General features: G+C 43.4%; 1 protein-coding gene across 1 annotated transcript in view; it reads left to right on the top strand.

Moving 5' to 3' along the window:
• SUPT5H (SPT5 homolog, DSIF elongation factor subunit) overlaps positions 1 to 24394 on the top strand; it is a 1344557-nt gene that overhangs the window by 1118401 nt on the left and 201762 nt on the right. The window contains exons 16-18 of the mRNA XM_044069729.1: positions 9436 to 9517; positions 9706 to 9807; positions 9925 to 10027. Coding sequence (XP_043925664.1) covers positions 9436 to 9517; positions 9706 to 9807; positions 9925 to 10027 — 287 coding nt within the window. The remainder of the gene's footprint in view (positions 1 to 9435; positions 9518 to 9705; positions 9808 to 9924; positions 10028 to 24394) is intronic.

Genomic DNA, 24394 nt, shown 5'->3' with positions numbered 1-24394 from the left:
TCAGAGCCCTGTCCTTTGGTCTCACCACAGCCCCCTGAGTGTTCACCAAGTGCATGACAGTGGTTGCAGCTCATCTCCAACTGCAAAGGTTGCCGGTATTCCCATATCTAGGCAATTGGCTCCTGACTGCCCCCACCCAGTGTCAACCATCTCAGGCCAGGGAATATCTTTATCAGATATCCTACTTCCTAGATATCAATATAAACACAGACAAGTCACAACCATTGCCAGTACAAACGTTGGAATTCATTGGGGCCCAGCTAAGCAGATGGCTTCCTTACCTCAGCACCGCATCAACACCTTGACTCTTCAAGTCCAAGCCATTCTGTCTCATCCCTTTCCTCCTGCCAGATTGATTGTACAAGCCGTAGGGTCTGTGGCAGCTGCTGTAGTATTGGTTCTTCTAGCCAGGGGCTATATGCACATTCTTCAATGGACTGTCTGATGTTCTTCGTGTTTCACTGTTGCAGTCATCACATTTGGGTTATCCTCTCAGGGGTAGCCCTCAAGTCGGCCCGAATACCAGAGGCTTAGTATTTCTGTGTCAGTTGCTGTCACTCCAGGACTCGTGTCAGGTTGTCAGTGGTATAAAATCAGGCAGCCGACCCCATTTCATCAGTCTTTCTTGCTGAGGAGCCCGAAGCAAAAGCAGGTTGCATGAGTGCCGGTCGACCGCTACCTGAGTTTTCATTTCTGAATTGAAGTTGAAGTCTTCTAAAGCTAAGTACCCCATTGGGGATCCTTTTTTCTTGCTCTAACCGATGTCAGAAAAAGTTAACAATTGTCTCGTCTTTGGAAAGAAATACCACACCGAGACTTCCATTCTTACTACATCACCTGTTTAGGCCCAGACCACGACGTCCCTCGCTGTTGCTTTTGTGCTCTGTTCAATGCCAGAACTATATGTCGTCAGGCTCTTATTGTACCTAGATATTTTCGCTCACAGTCCTCGAATTCTGATATGGCTTCGGTAATTTATCTACTACCGATCTTCTGAAAAAACGTAAGGATAAAGAGAAAGACCGCACAGGTCCAAAACTGCCGACAATGCTTCTGCTAAGCTAGTCATCAGTTCTCCAGTCTCCAGTGAGATGCTTTCCCAGCCCCTGATGCCCACTTCTGTGGATTCGCAGGCCACTTACCAAGACCCTTTCGGAGTCGGATATGCCGCAAGACTCTTCTTCGACTTAGGATTCCGATGACTCTGATGCTTTTGAATATGAAGACATGCAACCCCTCTCTGCTCATGAAGATTCTGATGCAGAGAAAAACATTCCTTCTGCCTCTCCACTCCAGGATTTTTTATTTGGGGAAACCCTTCATACTTTAAGGGAGCATTTCCAATGGGAATGTCAAGAGTATCCTTAGTCAAAAAAAAGAGACTCGGGAATTCTTAGATTTACCACAGCACAGACCTTTGTCCATTCTTCCTGTCCTGGATGTTGTGGATGATGTTTTTATGGAATCCAGTTTGACTGCTTATACCCTTCCTCCTGCTCCCAGGAAAACTACCTGACAGGCTACTTCTCTAAACTAGCCACCAGAACCCAGTTATCTGCAAGGAAAATCCTGCAAGCTCTAGGGTTCATGGCCTCCTGTATTCTACTCATTCCATATGCCAGTCTGCTTTTGAGGAAACTACAATGGTACCTAAAAAGCCTTTGGTGTCAACACTCGCAAGACCTGGAAGCCATCATACCAATGATAACTTGTCTAAGGAAAGATTTTCTTTGGTGGGCAGGAGCATGCAACCACAACAAGGGACTTCACTTCTCACAACCCCACGTCACCCAGACCCTCACCACAGATGCATCAGACTATGCCTGGGGTGCACACCTGGACGGCAGGTGCATTCAGGGCCATTGGAACCCAAATGAAATGCATCTGTACATCATTCAAAAAGAGATGCGAGCTGTTCAGCATACCCTGACAGCTTTTAGACCCCCCCCTACTCTCCCCAGGGCCTCTACTGATCAAAACAGACAACACCACAGTGATGTGGTATATCAACAAGCAGGGAGGGACTCTCTCTTATCCTCTCTGCAGGCTAGCCATGACTCTTTGGCACACGGCTTTAGCCATGCAACTATACCTGCTAACCCAATTCCTGCCAGGCTCCCTAAACTCTCTGGCAGACAACTTAAGCAGAAACCTGCCAGACCCACACGAGTGGCAGCTAGACCACAGAACCTTTACACTTGTAACCCAGAAATGGGGCGCCTCGAAGGTGGACCTATTTGCCTCCCACTCCAATCATCAGCTCAGCAAATTCTGCACCAGGGAACCTCACAGCAAGGTCTGGAAAGTGGATGCTCTATCCTTCCAGTGGGTAAACCTCCCAGTCTATGCATTTCCGCCCTCTACCACTCATTTCAAGGGTACTGCTCAAAATAAGAGAGGAAAAAAATGAGGGCAATCCTTATTGCCCCAGACTGGCCATGCCAGCACTGGTACCCACTGTTGCGCTGCCTGTCACCCCTGCCACCATGGCACCTACCTCAGATCCCAACACTCCTGACCCAGAGGAATGGAGAATTCATACATCCCCAATTGCAGACCCGCAGCCTGGCTTATTTCCTGACCTTTCCTCAAGCTGCCAGCCTGAGCAAACAAGTCCTAGATGTTTTACATGAGGCCAGACACCCCAGCACTAGAAAATACTATGCTGACAAGTGGAAAAGGTTTTGCACCTGGATCCAGGCTAAGGGAGATGGAACAGCACAGCCCTCCCTACCTCTCATTCCTGGATTACCTAGCAGACCTCGTACACTGGGGTCTGTCCTTCTCTTCTATTAAAATTCATGCATCTGCCATCTCTGCTCATTACAGCACAGAGCCACCTCTCTTCTCACACCCTCTCATTAAACAAGTTACTAAGAGTGGCTAACAACTTAAGGCCACCCAGAAGAGCCCCTACCCCAGCTTGGGACCTTAACTTTGTGCTGGAAATGCTCACCCTACCCACCTTTGAACCTGTAGCTTCAGCAGAGTTAAAATTCCTCTCTCAAATTCCCTTGGAAAACAGCCTTGCTTCTGACCATCACTTCAGCTAGAAGAGTATCAGGGCTGCAAGCACTCATGGCTGTAGAGCCCTTCATAATTTTCCAGGCTGACAGGGTCTCCCTCAGGACTAACCCATTCTTCATGCCTAAAGTGGTGTCCACTGTGGCTCTCAACCAATCCATTCATTTGCCCACCTTTTCCCCAACCCACAAAACTAGGGGGAAAGGATTCTGCACATTCTAGATGTGCACAGACAGCTCAGATTCTGTCTGGACAGGACTAAATCTTTTAGAAAAACTGATCAATTGCTAGTCAGCTTCACAACAGGAGCAGAGGGCAAGGCCATATTCAAACAAGCAATCTCTAAATGGATAGTACACTACATCCATTTCTGCTACAAACAGCACAGGAAACCGCCCCCAAAGGGGGTCAGGACACATTCCACCAGGGCAACCTCCACATCTGCAGCTTTTCTCAGAGGGGTCCCCACCAGGGACATCCTGGAGGCTGCAACATGGACAGCTGTTCATACCTTCACCAAGCATTACCACCTGCCTATCTTCTCCAAATCCAGGGCAGACTTTGCCACTGCAGTCTTGCAGGGCATCCTAGTCAGCCCCCAGTCTTCTTGACTGCCTCCACCCTTTTCTTCAGCTTTTGGGAATCAACCCAAATGTGATGACTGCAACAGTGAAACATGAAGAACCATAGTACAGTTGTGTGCACTTACCATAAATGTAGATGTTAGAGTGTACTCACTGTTGCAGTCCTGGTCCCCCCATCACCCTTGTCTGTCTCTCTCTCTCTCTCTCTCTCTCTTTCCTTACAGGGAATTTTTGGTGTTTACTTTTTACTGGTGGTGTTCTTCCACCATAACCTAGCTCCCCTATTTGGGGGCTCCTGACAGTTAGGACAAGAAAAACTGATGCAACAGCAACCGACACAGTAATACTAAACCTCTGGTATTAGGGCCGACTGAGGGCTACCCCTGTCAGGATAACCCAAATGTGATGACTGCAACAGTGAATACACTCGAACATCTACATTTATGGTAAGTGTACACAACTGTGCTTTCAGTGGTGAGTTCTGCATCAGTCCCTATCTGTTCCTTTCAGGATGACCAACATTTGCAGGACTCCTCTACAGTGGTGGATTCACTCAGACCTGACGGTTGGCAGACCTTCCATTCTCCCCTCCCAACAGCCACGGTGACTACGGACGCTTACTACCTAGGGTGGGGGGATTTTGATAGTAGATGGTCCAAGGCATATGAACTCAGAGACCAAATTGCATATCAATGTCCTTGAGATGAGAGCTGCCCTCGTACTGTTGCAAGCCTTTCAGAAGGCTTTCCCTCTGGGGACCATGGTGATTCGCACAGACAACATGTCAGTAGTCTGGTATATCAACAAGCAAGGAGGAACCAGTTCCTACCCTCTCTGCAGAGAAGCCATGATGGTTTGTGAATTGGCGATCTCTTCAAACTGCTTTCTACTTGCAACATGTACAGGGGAAATACAGCGCATTAGCAGACACACTCAACAGATCCATTCTGATGCCCCACTAGCAGTCCCTCAGTCAGTAGTGACCAAAATATTCAACCATTGGGGTCTCCCCTGCTGCAGTCTCTTTGCTTCCCCTTACAACAACAAGTGTAGCAGTTACTTCATTCTGCTCCCTCCTTCATTGAGTTCCCTGACAGATGATGTGATCCACGATTAACCACTGGTCTCCTTTATGCTTATCCTTATCTTCCACTGATCCCAAAATTTCTTCAGAAAGCCATACTGTTAAGGAGCACAGTGATCCTCATTGCCCCCGTTTTGGCCTCATCATATTTGGTTCCCCTTCCTCTGGTCTCACCTTAGACATTCTCCATCGATACTGGAACCCAAAGCAGACCTCCTCTCTCACCTTGTGCTAGGACTCAACTCAGATCTCCACTTACTCAAGTTAACCCCATGGTTTCTCCAGTTCCTGTAATTGCCAGAGGGTCTACATTCTTTTTGCCAGTCAAAGTTATCATTCTAGCTTCTCAAAAAGCTTCCATCAAGAAAGTATATGAGTAAGTGGAAAATATTTTGTATTCGGGCTGCTGATAATCCGGTCAGAAATGTAACACAAATAGCAGAGCTGAGAAACTAAGCTGTTAGACTGTCATCATGTTGGCCAGCCCCCCTCCCCCCATCAAGGTTGTTCTAAAGAAGGCAGATGAAAGACTGCTGCTGATTTGTAATATGACCCTGTAATATTAGAAGGCAGTATGTAACGTGGTTAAATTTTTTATATTGTTTATTAATACTAGGTTTCTTGCCTGGTATTAGGTGCCTCATTGTTTTCCAGACATATGCCTTCACATAGTACTGGGTGAGATGGTCTTAAAGACCAGAAGAAGTCATCTCTTAGTAACCTATGGAATATAATATGTCCCGCAATCTTTCTGAAAAGTTTGTTTCCCAGCCTTGTAACTTTTCTAGCAAGGAATCGTACATTTTCAAATTGTTTCAGGTGGCTTTTTCTAAATCTACAAAAGACAGTATTGTATTCTGTGTATTTAATAATAGGTCTGATTACAGTAATGTAAATTCAGTTTTCCTGGAATGTCTAGGTGTTCCCTTTAAAGTTCGACTAGAAAGTATGATTTATCAGTTTTGCTAGGTGTAAATTAGTCAGAGATTAATCTGGTTTTATTTAACAGAAAAAAGTGAAAATTACTGTGACGCCCATGCCCTGGCCCAGCAATCAAAGGGCCTCAATCCTCACCACCAACACCAGAGAGGGCATCTCATGTGAGAGGAAAGGAGAACAAATACACACAGTAAAGTGCAATTTCCCTTAAGAGCACACTGAGATCACAGTCAGTCTGGGGCTGGTCGCTCCCTTGCTCCCCAGGTCCCCAATAAGACTCCCCACTGGCACAGCTATAGGGTCCAGATCTCAGCCAGCTGGGCAAGCTAAAATCTCCAGCACCCTCTCTGTCCAACCAGTGATTCGTGTCCCTGCCCAAGTTGCTGACACACACACACTTTGAGATAAGTTTGTACAACCACACAGACACTCCTGGGAAAAGCTGGCACAGGTTCTCCAGCTGTGCCCCTTTTACCCAGACTATACGGTAGTAATCCTGCCACCACCCAGCTAATATTTATCAGCTACCTAAAGGTCCTTTAAAGGGTGCCCAATTATTACTGTGCAATATTATTATCCAATTGGTAGTATGACTAAACAGTCTCAAGGCTTATTAGAGTGACTTGGTACAGGACCCTTATATACATGCAATGTACTCTTAGAACTTAACTTCTCTCTACACAAAACAGACACAGTTAAAAACTGGGCGCCATAGTGGAAAGTACATCGGACACAGATATCCTTCAGAGGGGTCTCACGGAAACTGATAGCTGGTGCCAGAGCCATGGCCTGAAGTTAAATGCCAAAAAATGTATAGTCATACCCTTCGGGAAAAACAAGGTAACCCCAAGCTACCATATAGGTGGCAATCCATTAAGCACAGAAGAGGTTATCAGGGACCTGGGGACCCAGGTTGACAGTGGCCTTTCTTTTGACACTCACATTGCTAAAGTGGTTAGAAAGACCTTCTACATTGCCCACCTGATCATGAAGGGATTCACATCCAGATCAAGTGAGGTCATTGTTCCCCTGTACTCTTCACTTATCAGACCAATGATTGAGTACAATGCCCCATTCGGGATGTATCTCACCCGACACCTGCAGCAATTGGAGAGACCCCAAAAGTTCCTCACCAAAAGGATAAAGGGACTCCAAAATCTGTCATATGCTTCCAGACTGAAGAAACTCCAACTCTATTCAGTCGCATACCGCCTGCTCAGAGGTGACCTATGCCTGACATACAAGGCCATGTCCAACCCGGAATTAATGGACATGCTCCACCTCAAAAAATCCAAATCTACCAGATCCACTAGAGCAAGCGACTTAAACCTTAGCACAGATATAAATAGGACATGCTGGAGGGATAGATTTGTCACCCAGAGACTCCCTATGCTGTGGAATAAAATCCCGGTCCATGTGAGGCAGAGCACCTCGCTGGCTCTGTTCAAGAGAAATCTTGACCGGTGGATGGGAGATCATAGGTTTACCCCGGGAATCATCTCTGTGTCACTGCTGGACAGAGGCACAACAAACTAATGGGCACAGTATTTTTTAACATAAGGGGTGGCGTAAGCCACAAAACTTTGGTCTAGGCTTATAAATGCCTTAGGGCAGATAGCCTAGTATAAACCTATGAACCTAATAAATAATTAAAACCACAAGACAATACTTTCTACTACACAGTGCTAGTCAAAAGAGTTCAGAGAACACACAGAAATACTTAAAATAATTCAGTAGTACAGTTCTGACATCACAGAAAAACACTGTCTAATCTTTCTAGTTCCTAGCTATTCCTAAAAGGAAATACAAGTATAAGATAACTTACATAAGACAACAGGCAGTGCTGTGAGTTGGATGATCAAGACAAAAAATGCTTAATGCCTTCTGATTCTCTCTGTTTAAATTGAAATTGCAGTTCTGATAAACATTACATCATTCTTTCACTTTCCTGGTGTTCCCAGGTCAACAGAAACTGCATCTACATTCTTTTACCCTTAGGCAGAAACCATGGCAATAAAAATACATTTGCATATTTAAATCTAGCAATCTAACTCTTGGTTAAAATAATAGAAAGAATATGCTAGCCCAGACGGAATGACTCTGAATCTTTAACTTCAAAGGACAGCATGAAGTAATTTTAATTTCAAAGGGCAGACTAGAAATGCTTGACTTAGCTTTCTTTACAGCAGATGGCAATGTTGCTACATTGTTTTAAGTTGAACATTTTACAGCATATTCTTTCATTTAAGAAAACAAGTTTGTATTTCAACATTCATATTTACAAATGATAGAATTATGTGCACAATTCTATATGGCTAGGCTGGCAGCCTTCACAATTACAAGTAGAGAATGTAATTTGTTTTACTCGGACAGCTGGTCCTCTTAGCTCTAATCCAAATGAGGACAAGGCAATATTATACACAGGCTCCATCCTAAGCGTTGTGTTTATAAAAACAGCTTGTATATTTTTATCTCATCACTACAGTTTAACAAATTTTTAAATGTATACTTTACACAGTGCACTGGACAATGTTGGTTAGCTGACTTGCCATCCAGTGATGAGAATTGGCAAACCATATAAACCAGCTACACTTACAGAATTCATGCTTGAATTGTACTTCATTGTATAATATCAAGGCATTTTATCAAATTTCACATCAGTAACAGCCTTCTACAGCAATATGCCCAGTATTTCTCTACTCTAAAGTGTACAGAACTTTTATTATTTTCTGTAAAAAGTGATTTGGATCAGTCTAATCCCTCAGTCTGTTGATTCATGGTTTAAAATGTCAATCATTGTATGACACGGCATCCTTTGTATAACTTATAACTTTTTATAATGCATTTACTTTGCAGTTATTTGTTCTTTTATCCAGGTTTCATGATCTACTAATTAATATGATGAAAGGTGAGGTCATTACTACTGCACTAAGTGTGTGTTTTTGTACACTGTCTTTGAGAAAATCTGCCTGATTTATTGAAATACCTGGTTTCAAAGTATCCATGTTTCGGTTTATTGAGAGCCCAATTCCCACTTGTTTGACTAAAAAAAAAAAAGACTTCAATGCATAGCCCTTTGAGTTGCCACTGGTAACACCCTTGGAAGGATACACAACCCCACCCTATTTTGATTCACTCTGTTGTCTAAACAGTACTTTCCCATTAATTATGTATATCTGGATATGGAATGGTTTTAATTTGTCAGTTATTCCTTTAAGTGAAATGGTGTTGAATGTCTTAAAAAGAGCAAGCTAATTTGCATGCATTGTTGGTTCTTGCTGTTCTTAATTTCGCCAGAAAATATCACTAGAGTCAAAAGACAGAATCACCCCTTTAACTCCTTTTGTCACACGGGTAAAGTGACTACTCACTGTTATTGTTTACTCTTCTAGTAAACCCTCTGTAATATGTGTACTTGTTTGCACTTCTCCCATCCCCATTATTTAACTGTGTTACTTGCCCTGCTGAGTTTTTCTTTAAGTATTAAAGGTTTAGAATATCTTTTCTTTCAGTTGTGGTTTGCATAGGTTTTATATTGGTCAGAGGTGAGGACCTTGGACTGGATATGTCCACCTAGTTTAGTGCAAGGGTACTTTGATATGAATGTAGCAGCAGGGTGGTTGCTGATTTAGATGTCTTTATAATTGCTGTGGGGGGTGGTTCTTAGGAAAGTAATCCCACTGGATTACCCAATGCACAAGTTGTATTCTAATATCTGTTTTGTCTCCTCGCTCTGTTTTCATAGCGTATGGTTCATGTTTAATGTTGGTCCTGGAAATTCATATATATTTGTATTATCTTTAGCCTAGAGATGTTACCAACTTCACTTTTGGATTTACTCCCATGAGTCCTCGAATTAGCAGTCCTTCACACCCTAGTGGAGGAGGTAAGAACATGACTGCTTTCACTTTTTGTTTATCACTTTTTTAAATATAGAATATGCTTTTAGAGTATTTAATTTATGTGAGGAGCTTTTGTAGTCTGATATGTTTTGAAAATGCTTAGATGTTTGTTTGTCTTTTTTTGCTGGGGTGACAGATGTATTTATGACCCATCCATCAATTTATCTTGTAGGGCAAAGAGGTGGTTTTGGTGGTGGAATGGGACGGGGTCGAGGCCGCAGAGACAGTGACCTTATTGGACAGACCATACGTATTTCACAGGGACCTTATAAAGGTACAGGTTTTTAATTTCGGAATTGAAGAAAAACATTTAATATTCCTGATAAGTCTGAAAAGTTTAACACATCCCAAAGTCATCTTTGTATCATGATTGGTGTTTTGTGCATTTTAGGTTACATTGGAGTGGTAAAAGATGCCACAGAATCAACGGCACGTGTTGAGCTCCATTCTACTTGTCAGACCATCTCAGTGGATCGGCAACGTCTCACAACTATGTAAGTTTATGGAAATGTATTTTATTTTCTAGTGTATGTGGGGATAATGTGTACCTACTCTGACATTTTCATGATTTACTAGTTGGATAACCTTTAAGCTAACCTCCCACCATCTCAGCAGCACATTATTTTGCAGATCATTTGCTTTGGATCTTTATCATATGGAAAAAACGTTAACCGTATGTTTGCATCTTGGTTAGTATGTTTGCCAGTAGATAAGTACATTGGCAGTTTTCTTAAAGTGATCTACATTAAAAGCAGATTCCAGTTGAATTGAAATTCTTCTGTGGATTTGTAATATTGGCTCATTAACAGTTGGTGTAGTACATGGAACAGCTCAGTGTGGTGGTTTATATTTTTAAGGAACACACACTTTTGTTTACATGGTGTGAGGCTGGTTAGCATAAAGGATTCTACTAAGGAATGCAATAAGTCTATGGCTTAGTAGGGGCTGGAATTTAGAATTTGGAAATTAGAATTATCTTCTGGGACTCCACTTTGTCTTTTTTTTATCAAATAGCAATTTGGTGTTACCTTTTCTTCCAGATTTTGTAGCTTAACTTCATAATCACTATTAGGCTTAACTGTTCCTTGTAATGTGAAGGTACAGTGGCATAGGTCATTATTGCTAGGACATATAACTAGGGGAGTGGACAAGAATGATGGTGACTGTATTCCCTTACTGTATGGGTACTAAAGTCTCATGTAACCTAAACAAAAATATAGATGCAAATAAAGCACAATCTAGGAGTAGTACATGAAGGCATTATAAACAAACCGAAACTGACAAAACAAAATAGTAGTAGTACATTCCAAGAATGTCATATATGTAGGTGTAAATAAACAAAAATATAAAAAGAGAATTCTGTACAAAGTGCAGCTATGGTATACCCCATGCATCAGTGCTGGGCCGTCTACTGTTTGGCATTTATTTTGCAGGCATCCAATACAATACAGTATCCCAGAAGTGTGGTTGACCAGATTTGCTGATGACTTTAAGCTGGGCACTGTTACCTACTTATCCTCTGATACTAAACTTCAGTAAGAGCATAGAATATGTATTAACCTGATGTACTGAGAACTATTTCAAGCTTAATGAAAAAAAGATGCTGCTCTGCAGCTTTTGGCATAAGCAGCCGTAGACATTACCACAAACCAGGAACCACAAAAAAGGAACAAGGCACTAGCGGGATACAGAAACCTGATTTAATGATAAAACTTCTTAGTGCTTTCGTCAGAGTATATCCAAAGACGACTTCATCCCTGAAGAAGTTTTCTCATTAAATCTGGTTTCTGTATCCCGCTGGTGCCTTGTTTCTTTTTTGTGGTTCCAGCTTTAAGCATAAAACATTGTTCCTATCCTGGTTTTGCGCGCAGGGCAGCACCGGTCAGCTAGGGTATAATTATTCCTGGTTCCACAGTCTCCTCTTCAATTTTTCCCTTGGAACTTGACAAACTTTCAACTTAAGCACTTAAGCCATTCATTTCTCAGTCTGGCACTTGTTCAAAACTCATAGCAAGCACTTATAAACCCTAGCACTACAGAAGGATAAGGCTCTCTATTCGACCTTACCAGCCATTCAGTAAAACAGTTTGCTGTACCTATCCAGGCATGTCAAAAGGGCAGTTTCTGGTGTACTCTCCAGTCCAACTGGTGAGTCTGGGCATTCTGAGGCAATGTTACAACTGCCTCATGTACACAGACAACCCTCTTCTCGTACCACCAAACACTAATGCATGTGAGAGATGCAATTATACAGCCAAACTGGAGGCTAAGCTCTCTCAACCCAAGACTGGATCAGACAGTCAAGAGGAGAAGGGAAATACTGGCATCACACCACCAGTCTCACATAGACCCATTAAACCAGCACCGGCAAAAAACACACACAAATATACGAAAACATACTCTTGAGGCTCTAAATAAAAATCTGCAAAAGCAACAAAGTCCTCCAAAGCAGACATCCAAGCAACCTCCACCCCCCAACACAAACCATGAAACACATTTCACAAAACCAGTGTGACACGCAGTCACAGCCCTCAAGCCAAAATAACTTACCCAGCATACTAGTAATAGGTGACTATAGTCAGGCACACTGACTTCCCACTCACTAGGCTGAATAAGGAGAAGGCTACTGTTAGCTGCCTGTCAGGTGCCAGGATCTGCCACATAACACAAGCACTCGTGTCACTCCAGAACAAGTACAAATACAACTCTCTCATTGTCCATGTTGGTGTGAATGACCTGAGCCGTACCTCCCTGGACTACATGGAGAGACATGGAAGAGCTCTCTGATCACGTAGCTGAGGCCTGTCTGACCCTGACCCTGAGTAGCATCCTGCTTTCACCAAGAATTATACCACGGTGTAAAGAAACAATTGGCAATTTCAACAATTGGCTAAGTTTCTGGTGTCATTCAAAGGGGATCCAGTGTCTGTCTGCCTGGGATGACATGCCACGCTGCTTCGCTAGAGACTGCTTGCACCTGTCACCCTTAGGCTTGCGAATACTGGCCAAGGCCCTTGCCACCCCCATAGTGCCTTTTTTAGGCAAGGCTCAAAAGACAAACCCACCGCTGTAAATAGCACAAGTAACAAAACATCTAAGGGTAATACTACTCGGTGCCAGAAGTCTAAACCTCAGAATGCACACACTCGAGACACTCCTCAGTATGGAGAAAATCAATATATGTGCAGTAACAGAAATGTGGTTTAAGGCTCCAGAGAGCACCCCAGCACTACCAGGCTAAAACTCATACCATACATTTCGGCCACAGAACCCGGACTGAAATACAAAAGGCAGGGGAGTATCCATATTCATCAAGGATACCCACACCCCCAGGTTAGTGGCACAGCACGATGCTTCAGAGATTATCCACCTGCAACTAACAACGGGCAAAACTGCCATTCAAATTATAGCTTGCTACAGATCACCCACCATGTCCCAGGCCCCCCATTCCGCATTTCTGATAACACTGGGTAACATAGAGGTCCTACTAAACACCCTAATATTGGGTGATTTCAACTACCCTAACATTAACTGGGAGAACTACTCAAGTACTAACTCCCTTGCACAACATTTCCTAGAATTTATAAACTCAAATGCCCTGGAACAACTGGTCAACACTCCCACCAGTGGTGACAATATATCGGACCTGGTCATCACCAACATGGGTGACCGGTGTTCCACACTGGTGGTCAACCCCTTGCTGGTTAGATCTGATCATAAACGAATCACTTTGGATATTCGCATTCCGCCCCCACCCCCGGACAAAGAAACCACCATGAAAACCTTTTCAAAAGCAAACTTCACATTACTTAAGATGGAGGTGGAAAGTTTCAAAGGCCCCCATGCTAAAGGATAACGCTGTCCAAGCTGCAAAATCCTTTGCTAATGCATTCTGCGGGCACCTACAAGAATGCATGGATCGTGCTATCCCAAGCAAAACCAAGACTCACTCCTCTAAGAAAAGGAAACCAGTCTGGTGGACCCCTGCCTTAAACAAGCTATACAATAGAAGGAGGAAACTAGTACAGAAAAGAGTAAAATCCCAAGAAGGGAAGATATTCCTGATAAGTATCAGCAAGAAACTACGATCCCTCATAAAATCGTTCAAGGCGAGCTTTGAAAGAAAACTTGCTAAGGGCTCCAAAGATAACCACAAGGCATTCTTTAGCTATGTCAAGAGTCTAAGTGGCAGTGCTCAGATCTGCTCGGAGTTGGTACAGAATGGCATAAAATACACTAAACCAACCAATATTGCCAACATCCTGGCAGACAGGTTCAGTGCAAACTTCACCCCTCTCACCCCCAAAAGGGCCCATAACCATACCAGAAGAATGTAGAGCCCCTAAAATCACAGACACTCAGGTTAAAATAGCCCTCTCCAAAGCCAGAAACACAGCATCAGTGGGACCAGACTGTCTCTCAGGCTGTGTCCTACATGAGCTCAAAGACGAACTAACCCCTCACCTAAACACACTGTTAATACTCGGCCTCTCCACAGGCTACGTACCCACAGAGTGGTGCACAGCAACGGTTATTCCGCTCCACAAAGGTGGAGCTGCAACAGACCCCGGGAACTATCGCCCTGTAAGCCTGACTAGCTTGGTCTGCAAGGCTGTGGAGCGCATCATCATGGAACTCATTAACAGAGACATTGGGAACCTCCAAACACTGGACCCTACCCAGTTCGGCTTTAAGGGCAGATCATGCCTCCTAAACCTGGTGGACTTCTTTGACACAGTTACCAAAGCTACAGACAAGGGAAAGGTGGTACACACAGCCTACCTAGACCTCGCAAAGGCCTTCAACACCATTCTTCATTCTGGTGTTCTAGACAAGCTCACCAGCCTGAACATAAACCCCTATGTCACAAGATAGGTTACCAATTGGCTCATGGACAGAGCCCACATGGTGAGAGTTGCAGGAGCTAGGTCTGACTCTAAACCGGTTACAAGTGGCGTTCCACAGGGCTCAGTCCTAGGACCCCTCCTGTTTGGCATATACTTCTCAGAAGTACAGACAAGCACAGGAGGACTATGGCTGACCAAGTTTGCAGACAACTGCAAACTAGGGGCTATAATTGACTCACCGGCTGACAGACATCCTCCAAAAGCTGTCAAAGTCATGGCCTCAAGCTAAATGCCAAAAAGTGCATAGTTATTCCCTTTGGAAATAACAAAGTACCCACAAACTACCACTTAGGTGGTAGCCCCCTAAATACGGAAAACGTAATAAGGGATCTGAGGACCCAAGCAGATAGTAATCTCTCCTTTGATAATCACATTGCCAAACTGGTTAGAAAATCCTTCTATGTGGCCCACCTAATCACAAAAGGGTTTGCATCCAGATCAAAAGAGGTCATTGTGCCCCTCTACTCATCACTCATCAGACCGTCATAGAGTACAACGCTCCATTTGGGATGTACCTTACAAGACACCTGCAACAGCTGGAAAGACCACAGAAGTACCTCACCAAGAAGATCACTGGCCTCAAACAGATGCCCTATGCAGCTCGACTGAAGAAACTCCAGATGTTCATCATGTTACCCTGCTGCAGTCATCACACTTGGGTTATCCTGCCGTCAGGCGGTCCCGCATTCGGCCTGAATTCCATAGTCTTGGTCCGGCGTCGGTTGCTGTCGCTTCTTCCCTGACGTCAGTGCGCCAGGGCTATACAAGAGGAATCCGACGCCATTTTCTCCAGTCTTTCTTGCCGCACGGTGCCCGAAGCAGAAGCAGTTCGCAAGTGCCGGTCGGCCGACACCTGAGATTTTCGAATCGAGTTTCAGTCCGCAGTCTTCAAAGCTAAGTACCCCATTGGGGAACCTTTTTCTTGCCTCAGTCCAATGTTAGAAAAAGTTAACAATTGCATTTCTTGTTTGAAGCAAATACCTCATAAGGACTTTCATTCTTATTGTATACCTTGCCTAGGCCCAGACCACGACGTTACTGGTCGGTTTTGTGCTAGGTTCAATAAGCGAACTATAAAGTGACGCTTTGATTTCGCATGACACTACTTCGGTAGGAAATTTAATTACACTATGCCAACAGAGCAACTGACTACCGGCGTGCATAAAAAACGCAACGATAAAGACAGCCTAGATCCAAGCCAGTCTCCAAGGTCTCGGCTGGGCCGGTCGTCGGTTCTCCGGTTTTCAGTGAGGTGCCTACGCAGCCCCTGGCTACCGCAGAATTGGAACCCCAGACCGCTTCGGATTCTCTGGCAGAGAGTTCTAGGCCGACACAGCCATTTTCTTTAGGCCCTACACACAACATTGCAGAAGGAGAAGCCGGTGCTGTAGAAACACCTTCGGTTTCAGAAGGTGTCTTCAGACCGACTACTCTCACCATAAAATCTTATGCTAAGCTTAAGACTGCTCTAAAACCAAAAAAGACTGCACTTCAGTCTCCAGTTCAAGGCCCCATGCCTAAGAAACAGATGCTTAAAATGGCTGAAGGTTTGATTTCTTTAATCAGGGGTTCCCAACCCCCCCCCCCCCCGACAAAAGGCCTAGACAAGAGGAGGATTATGCCTCCTCTGATCAAGTGTCTATTTCCTCAGGCTCCTCTGAGGAGCAGGATTACTCCTTTCCCCCTTATGAAGATTCCATTTCCTCAGCTTCTCCCCCTGAAGACTATTCCTTTGGGGAAACCTTACATACCATGAGGGAACATTTCCACTGGGAAGGTCAGGACTACTCCGACTCAAAGAAAAGGCTCCGAGAGTTTCTTTTACTCCTCCAGCACAGACCACTTGCTATCCCCCCAGTTTTAGACATTGTGGATGATGTTTACTTAGAATCTAGTCTAAATCCAGATTCTCTGCCTCCTCCTCCAGCCAAACCAGATAGATACTATAGAGTGCCTGACTCACACAAATTCCTTTACGAAAGCCCTGTTGCTGATCCAGAGACAATCTCCCAGGGTCCCAAAGGGGCTAAGGCTTCTATGGCTAAAAATCCTGTACCCTCTGAAAGGGACTCCAGAGCACGAGGTGGGGGAAGAAGGTTTACACCTCAGCTACTCTAGCTATGAGAGCACTAAATTGTCAATTTCATGTGCTTAAATACCAGCAATTCCTAATGTCTCAAATAAAACAAAAGATGAGCACACTCCCTCAACAGTCTGAGTTCAAGGAAATGCAGGATCTGTTGCATGCAGCTGAACAGGTGGGCAAACATACTTTACAATGTGGATTTGATTCCTTGGAAGCTTCCTGTAGAGCAGCTATTACTGGGTCTGTTATATGTAAACATGCTTGGTTAAAGGAACAAACTCTGCCTGATCATGTGAAAGCAAAGTTACTAGATGCACCCTTACAGCAGGATGCCTTATTTGGGGTTAAAGTAGAAGAGGTTTTAAAGAAAATGGAGGATAAGGCAAAATCTATGCAGATGGTCAAAGATTTCTTACAGGTACAGCCCCCACGCTTCAGCAGAAATTGGCCAACAAAAAATTGGTCCTTTCCAGCTTCTGACGGACCACAGAGGGATAAAAACAGGCGCCCAAGGGGCAGAGGACAAGCACAAATCCCTTACAAACCTCGACAATGGGGCACTGCAACACCGAAGGGAGGAGAAGAAAGGTCCCAAACTACTAGAAGGCAAACACAATGACTTAAACCTCAAACTGCCAAGAAAAACTCGCTTGGCAGCTCCCTTGGGAGGAAAATTAGCACTTTTTGCAGACAACTGGCACATCGTCACAAAGGACAAATGGGTCCTAGACATTATCTCACAAGGATACAGATTCCATTTCCACATCTTGCCAAGGATAAAAGGAATGCCAAACCTGCCACAAAATCAATGGGCAGAGGCACAAAAACAAATTGCAGCTCTCATGGACATGAGAGCCATTCAACTGGTACCTACACAGGAGCAAGGCCAAGGATTTTACTCAAGGATCTTTCTAGTCCCCAGAAAGGACAATGCTTGGAGACCCATTCTGGACCTTTCAATTCTAAACACCTTCTTCCAAGTACCCAAATTCAAGATGCTAACACTACAGTAGCTTCTTACCATGTTGGGCAATAAAGCTTGGCTAGTAACGCTGGACCTCAAGGAGGCATACCTGCATGTCCCTATCAGACAAAATTGCAGAAGATACATCCATTTCATTGCAGGTTCAACCCATTACCAATTCTCTGCACTGCCCTTTGGCTTATCTACTGCACCCAGGGTCTTCACAAAATGCCTGGCACCAGTAATTGCATACTGCAGACAAAGAGGAATTCAGATATACCCATACCTGGACGACTGCCTCATCCAAGCAGAAAGCAAGGACATTCTGTTACAACATCTGGCTTTTGTAAAACACCTTCTGAGTTGCCTAGGGTACACAGTAAATGAAAAGAAATCAAAACTAGTGCCCTCACAAAATATGACATTCCTGGGTGACAGCTTGAATACAATGGCCAAGATGGCTTATCTGATGCCAGACAAACAACTACAACTAACTCAATATTTCAAAACAATGGCAACAAAGACCCAACTCCCTGCAAGAAAAATTCTGCAGGCCTTGGGCTTCATGGCATCTTGCATACTACTAATACCATTTGCAAAACTGCATATGAGGAAATTACAATGGTACCTAAAAAGTGTATGGACTTAACACAGCCACAGCTTGGAAACAATGATACCTTTCATTCCCTGCCTTCAACAGGAGGTTCTGTGGTGGTCACAGGCATGTCACCTCAACAAGGGTCAGCCTTTCACCTTACCCCTAGCTAGGCAAGCTATGACAACAGATGCATCGGACTACGCCTGGGGGGGCGCACATGGCAGGACGGTGCGTTCAAGGCATATGGACTGCAGATCAAAGGAATCTGCTCATCAATCAAAAAGAAATGCTAGCTGTACAGAATGCCCTGACAGCCTTCAAGGACCTCTTACATCCAGGATAGCTTACAATAAGGACAGACAACACCACAGTAATGTGGTACATAAACAAACAAGGGGGTACACACTCCTACCCTCTATGCAGGCAAGCAATGACCTTGTGGAACACAGCACTGGCTTACCAAGTTCAATTACAAACTCAATTCCTGCCAGGAAAAAAGAACACATTGGCAGACGACCTAAGCAGAAACATCATGGATCCCCAAGAGTGGAAACTGGATCCACAAGTATTTGCAGTGATAACTCAAAAATGGGGGCACCCAGACATAGACCTGTTTGCCAGCCCCCAAAACTATCGGCTAACAAAATTTTGTACAAGGACATTTCACCATCAAGCTTGGAAAGTGGACGCACTGTCATTCAGTTGGAAAATGCTGACAGTTTATGCCTTCCCTCCATTGCCCCTTCTCACAAAGGTGCTGCTGAAAGCCAGGATGGAGAGACCCTGAATGATACTCATTGTCCCAGACTGGCCACACCAGCACTGGTACCCACTATTAAGGAATATGGCTCAGGGCCCACCATGGATTTTACCACAAATTACTCATCTGCTCACACAGCAAGACAGTCAGATTCTACACAGCCAGCTCAAAACCTTAAATTTGGCTGCATAGCAAATCACCTAAGCAAACCAGCCAGCTCCTCTTTCACAAGCTGTTATGGATGTTATTCTGGAAGCCAGGAGGCCCAGCACCAGGAAAGCCTACTCAGACAAATGGAAAAGGTTTTGCACCTGGAACCAAGCTAAAGGCCAAAATATCCTTCAGCCTGACACCTCAGATTCTACAATATTTAACTGCGATGTTACACAAAGGGCTTTCTTTTTCATCTATTAAAATCCACTCCTCAGCTATTTCAGCTCACTACAACACGGATCCTCCCTTATTTTCACATCCACTTCTAAGGCAGTTTCTCAGATGGGCCAAAAACATTATGCCTCCCAGGAGAGCACCAACGCCAACTTGGGACCTCAATTTTGTTCTGGAAAAACTTACGCTACCTACTTTTGAACCAGCTTTCTCAGCTGACTTAAAGTTTATATCATGGAAGACTGCCCTGCTGCTAGCAATTACTTCAGCCAGAAGAGTCACAGAGCTTCAGGCACTAATGGCAGTAGAACCTTTTCTCATTTTTCATCAAGACAGAGTTTCTCTATGAACTAACCCCTCCTTTTATGCCTAAGGTGGTATCCAGTGTGGCTCTAAATCAAACCATCCATTTACCCACCTTCTTTCCAAATCCACAGAACAAAGGAGAAATACTCCTGCATTCCTTGGACATTCACAAGCAGCTACGTTACTACTTGGATAAAACTATGGTTTTCAGAAAATCTGACCAACTTTTTGTATCCTATGCTACAGCATCACAAGGAAAGGCCATCTCAAAACAGACCATTTCCAAATGGATAGGACATTGCATACGTTTTTGCTACACCCACCATGGAAAACCTGTTCTTGCTAGCATAAGGCCCCTCTATACCAGGGCAGCAGCTACATCTACAGCCTTCCGCAGGGGGTTGCCAACCAAGGATATTCTGGAAGCTGCAACTTGGAGTTCAGTACACACCTTCACCAAACACTATCACTTACTCTTTACTCTAAGACTAGAGCTGGCTTCGCCACTGCAGTTTTGCAGGGCCTTCTAGCCTCCTCTAACCCTGTTTGACTCCACCTCCCATCCTTAGCTTTGGGATTCTACCCAAGTGTGATGACTGCAGCAGGGTAACACGATGAACATAGTACAGTTTTGTACCTGCCATAAATGTTGATGTTAGAGTGTATACCTTGCTGCAGTTCAGGTTACCCTCCCTCCATCTCCTCTGACCTAACTAAAGCCTTTCAATACCTTAAAATCTGATACAACCTTTGTGGTGTATTTGATTATAGCTGGAGGGATGTTTTGTTTGTGCTAAACTTTTATTATTGGTACTATCTACTGACCACCTTTTGGGGGGGCACCTGACATCTGGGGCAAGACAAACTGAAGAAAATGGTGTTGGATGCCTCTTATATACCCCTGGCGCACTGACGTCAGGGAAGAAGCGACAGCAACCGACGCCAGACCAAGAGTTTGGAATTTGGGCCGACTGTGGGACCGCCTGACGGCAGGATAACCCAAGTGTGATGACTGCAACAGGGTATACATTCGAACATCTACATTTATGGTAGGTACAAAACTGTACTTTGTACTCTGTTGCATACCACCTGCTCAGAGGTGATCTCTGCCTGACATACAAGACCATGCCCAATCTAGAACTGATGGACATGCTCCACCTAAAGAAAATCTTATTTCCTCGAACCACACACTCTAGTGATCTAAACCTCACCACAACAGTAAATAGGATTTGCTAGCAGGATAGATTCCTGTCCCAGAGACTTCCCATGCTTTGGAACAAGATTCCAATCTACATTAGGCAGAGCTCCTCGCTAGCACTCTTCAAGAGAAACCTTGATGAATAGATGGGGAACAGAAAGTTTATCCCGGGGATCACTTCAGTGGCTCTGCTGGACAGAGGCACAGGGAACTAATCTAAGGGGGAGGCGAAAGCCAACACATTCTGGCTAGGCTTATAAATGCCTTCAGGCAGATAGCCTAGTACGAACCTATGAACCTATATATTTTAAATGGTGGTGTACTCTATTCAGTCATCACGTTCCCACCACAGTCTGGCCTGGTTAATTTCTAAGAGAATGTCTTCGAGGTCTAAAGAAATTGATTAACCACCGTATTCTGCCCTTATCAATACCCATCATTATGCATTATTTCCCTTTTGGTATGCAAGCATATCACTCAACTGGAAAGGACCCAAAGATTCTTAACCAAAAAAAGCCAAGCCTTTAAATCTTTCAGATATCTCGACAGATGAGCACAACTCTTCTTATACTCAGTAGCCTACAGGCTGCTCCAAGGTAACCATGTCTCACTTTTTGAGCCATTTAAGACCCAATTCTGTGTGATCTCCTCTTTCTTAGCAAAACTGCTGCCTGTACAACCCCCCCACCACCACCACCACCACCACCACCACTAGGGACTTGAATCTACACTAGCAAGTAAACAAGACAATTTAAGAAAATAGGTTCTAACGAAAATTATTCTTTGCTGTATGGAAGAAGTTAACACTACAGGTCAAATAAAGTACTACTTTGTCTAATTTTATTTGGGTATGCACATTTATACCAGCGTTGTCATGTACAGCCTTCCTTATTTTGGTAGGAGACCACTAGGCTTAAAAGGGGTGGCAAGAACTTTTATGTATGGCAGCTTAAAGGAGTATATGTCTAGGCATTTTGTGATCCTCATGATCCTCTGTTTTTGTTCTTCATGTTCTAAAAAGAAATTGGGTTCCACAGCTTTTAAAATTACTTCATCCAAGTAGTTACCTTTTATGCCCAGAGCTCATTCATCCAGAGCAGTCATGGCTACTTGAACTATTTTCAGGAATAACAACTTGGATAATCTTTGTGTAGCAGATACATGAGCATCACTAATTACTGTGTCAGGACAGTACAAGATTGATGTTACCGTTTGATCTAGATCTTTCTTCAGATTTCGGTGATTAGGGGGTATGCTTCCATAGGACGGCTACCTAGCATAATAACCTTGCGTGTGCATCCTCTTGGTTGAAAAAGATGGATGATCTTGTCGCGGCAAGAAAGTCAGGTGATTACCATGAAATTAAATCATGTGATCAGATCCATCCTCATGAACATGCCCCCACATTTCTTTCTATCTCCGTGCCTGTATTGTTCAGAAGAATGTTCCATATGATTTCTAATTCAGTTTAGGACAGCATAACAGAGATATGGACCGGAATCTTATTGACAGAGTGTTTTGGGTAAAGGAGGAGGAGCTAGTAGCCTTGGGAAGTTTGTTGCCAAGCTTCATTAAAGGCCTGTGGATTTAGACTTTCACTTTTAGATGGAACAGTATGGTAAGTCCATAACTTTTTTATACCTGATGGGGCTTTCCATTTAATGAAGCAAAAAATGAAATAACTGTAGCTCGTTTTGTATCTTGGTTTGGGCAGAACCATTTTTGAAATACTCCAGGAGGTTAAGATATGTGCAGTGCTCACACCTCGGTCTTTTGGTTGGATGGAAATTCTGGTCTGCACTAGATTCACAGATTGTATTGCAGTACTCTTTTGTTAGGTCCATTTGTCACGAACAGAAACAAATTAATTGTTCAGATACTCAAAGCAATTAAAATATTTGGGGGGAGGGAGTGGGATTGTCTCAACAAGAGAGGGAAAAGAAAATTAAAAGTCAGACTGTGAACTTTGCCCTGATGTTTTCATGTGAGGATAGTTGTAGCTTCAGGAAAATAAATGGTAAGGGTGACCTTAGGTCTTCCTTTTATGGAGCTGTCTCCAGTAGGAAAACTAATGAAATGTTTGTGCTAGTGTAACTGTTTCTCATAATTGTAAGTATTTGCCTGCTGAGAGTTATTTATTTATTTGCATTTGTGTACTGGTAAAGTCCACTGGGCTGAAGTGAGCCCATTTTCAGTGGAGGCCCAGGGAGAAAAGCACCACATCAACACATACAATCGAATATTCACAGTCACAGTTAAATAAACAAAGCAATGGTTCAATACATTACTTAGAATACCTAAAAGGTATGCAGATAAGCGAAGGTAGAAGCTAAAAGATTAGCAACTACATTAATTACACTACAATATGAGTTAAATCTACATATGTCACAGTTGGGTATACTAAGAAATGTGTCAATAGATTAATGTTCTTACTACATTACAAGCAGTTAACACTAATCAAGATTTGTTCTCCAGGATGTATCATAAAAATAAGGCATGAGAGTATAAGACAATCATTTAAGTCAGTAGTACCGCTTAGGGGTGCATGTCCACTACATAAAATCAATATTGTTGTCAGGTAAATATATCAGTAAGATAGGCCTAGATGATAATTTTTATGATATTCATATTATTAGGTAGAAAAGATTAGATTGAAAGGAGGAAGTCAGTAAAAGTGAGAGTAGTTATGTCTGGGGAGTCATGTTTTGGGAGGTTGAGAATTGGAGCATGTGCAGGGCCATGCAGTGGAGAGGTGTTGCTATAGAGACTTTTTGAAGGAAGAAGCCTTACTGGTGGTTCTAATTGTTAATGGCTGTGCATTTCACTGTTTGGCAATAGAGAAAGAGTAGAGCATTTGGCCAGATGGAAATTTTGTTTTTTCTGCTTGCAAGAGAAGTTTGTTTTCAGATCTGAGAGGTCTGTTTTCGATGATATTAACTTAGTATAGAAGTAACAGCTTGACAGTCTGACAGTTTGTAGATAATTTTGTGTGCTTTAGTTGATTGTAAGAATGTGAGGTAATGTGGGATTTCGAGCCAATTCACTAAGTGTAAGGAGGAGCAGTGATAGGAGGATATTTTGGACTGGCTGCAAACTTTGCAGTTAAGCTTGGATTTTCTTCGGGTTTCACTGTTGCAGTCATTACATCTGAAATGCCTTTGTGGTAAATCACTTTGGCTGTAGTGTGCAGGGTCCTGGGTTTGAGACTTGCAAGGACAGAGACAGACTGCACAGGTCCATACCTGTCAAATGTTAGGTTTTTATTTAAGATATTGCGTAGTAGTTTTGTATGGGAGACTACCTTTATAATATTTTGCTTTGAGAATATGTATCAAATTCAGTCTTGTTTGTAAGGGATGGATTTCTTAGGGGTAAATTGGAGTTTGGCATTATTGGGGTTTAGGGCAAGATGGTTGTTGGTCATCCAAGTTTCGGTAGCTATAATGGCATTTTGGGTAATTTGCATAAGTTCAGTTGTAGAGTTGGCAGTGCAGATGATGGTTGAGTCATCTGCATATTGTATTACAGATCCATTAAGAGTGAAGTGAAAGTTGTTTAGGATAATACTGAAAAGAAGAGGCCCTAGTATGGATACTGTGAGAACACTTGTGGATGTGTCAAAGAATGGAGAGAGAGTGAGTTCTGCCATTTTGTA

This window comes from Protopterus annectens, chromosome 4.part0 (genome assembly GCF_019279795.1).
Source record: "Protopterus annectens isolate FY-2018-M chromosome 4.part0, PAN1.0, whole genome shotgun sequence".
NCBI lineage: Eukaryota > Metazoa > Chordata > Ceratodontiformes > Protopteridae > Protopterus > Protopterus annectens.
This window is presented reverse-complemented; position numbering and strand designations above follow the sequence as displayed.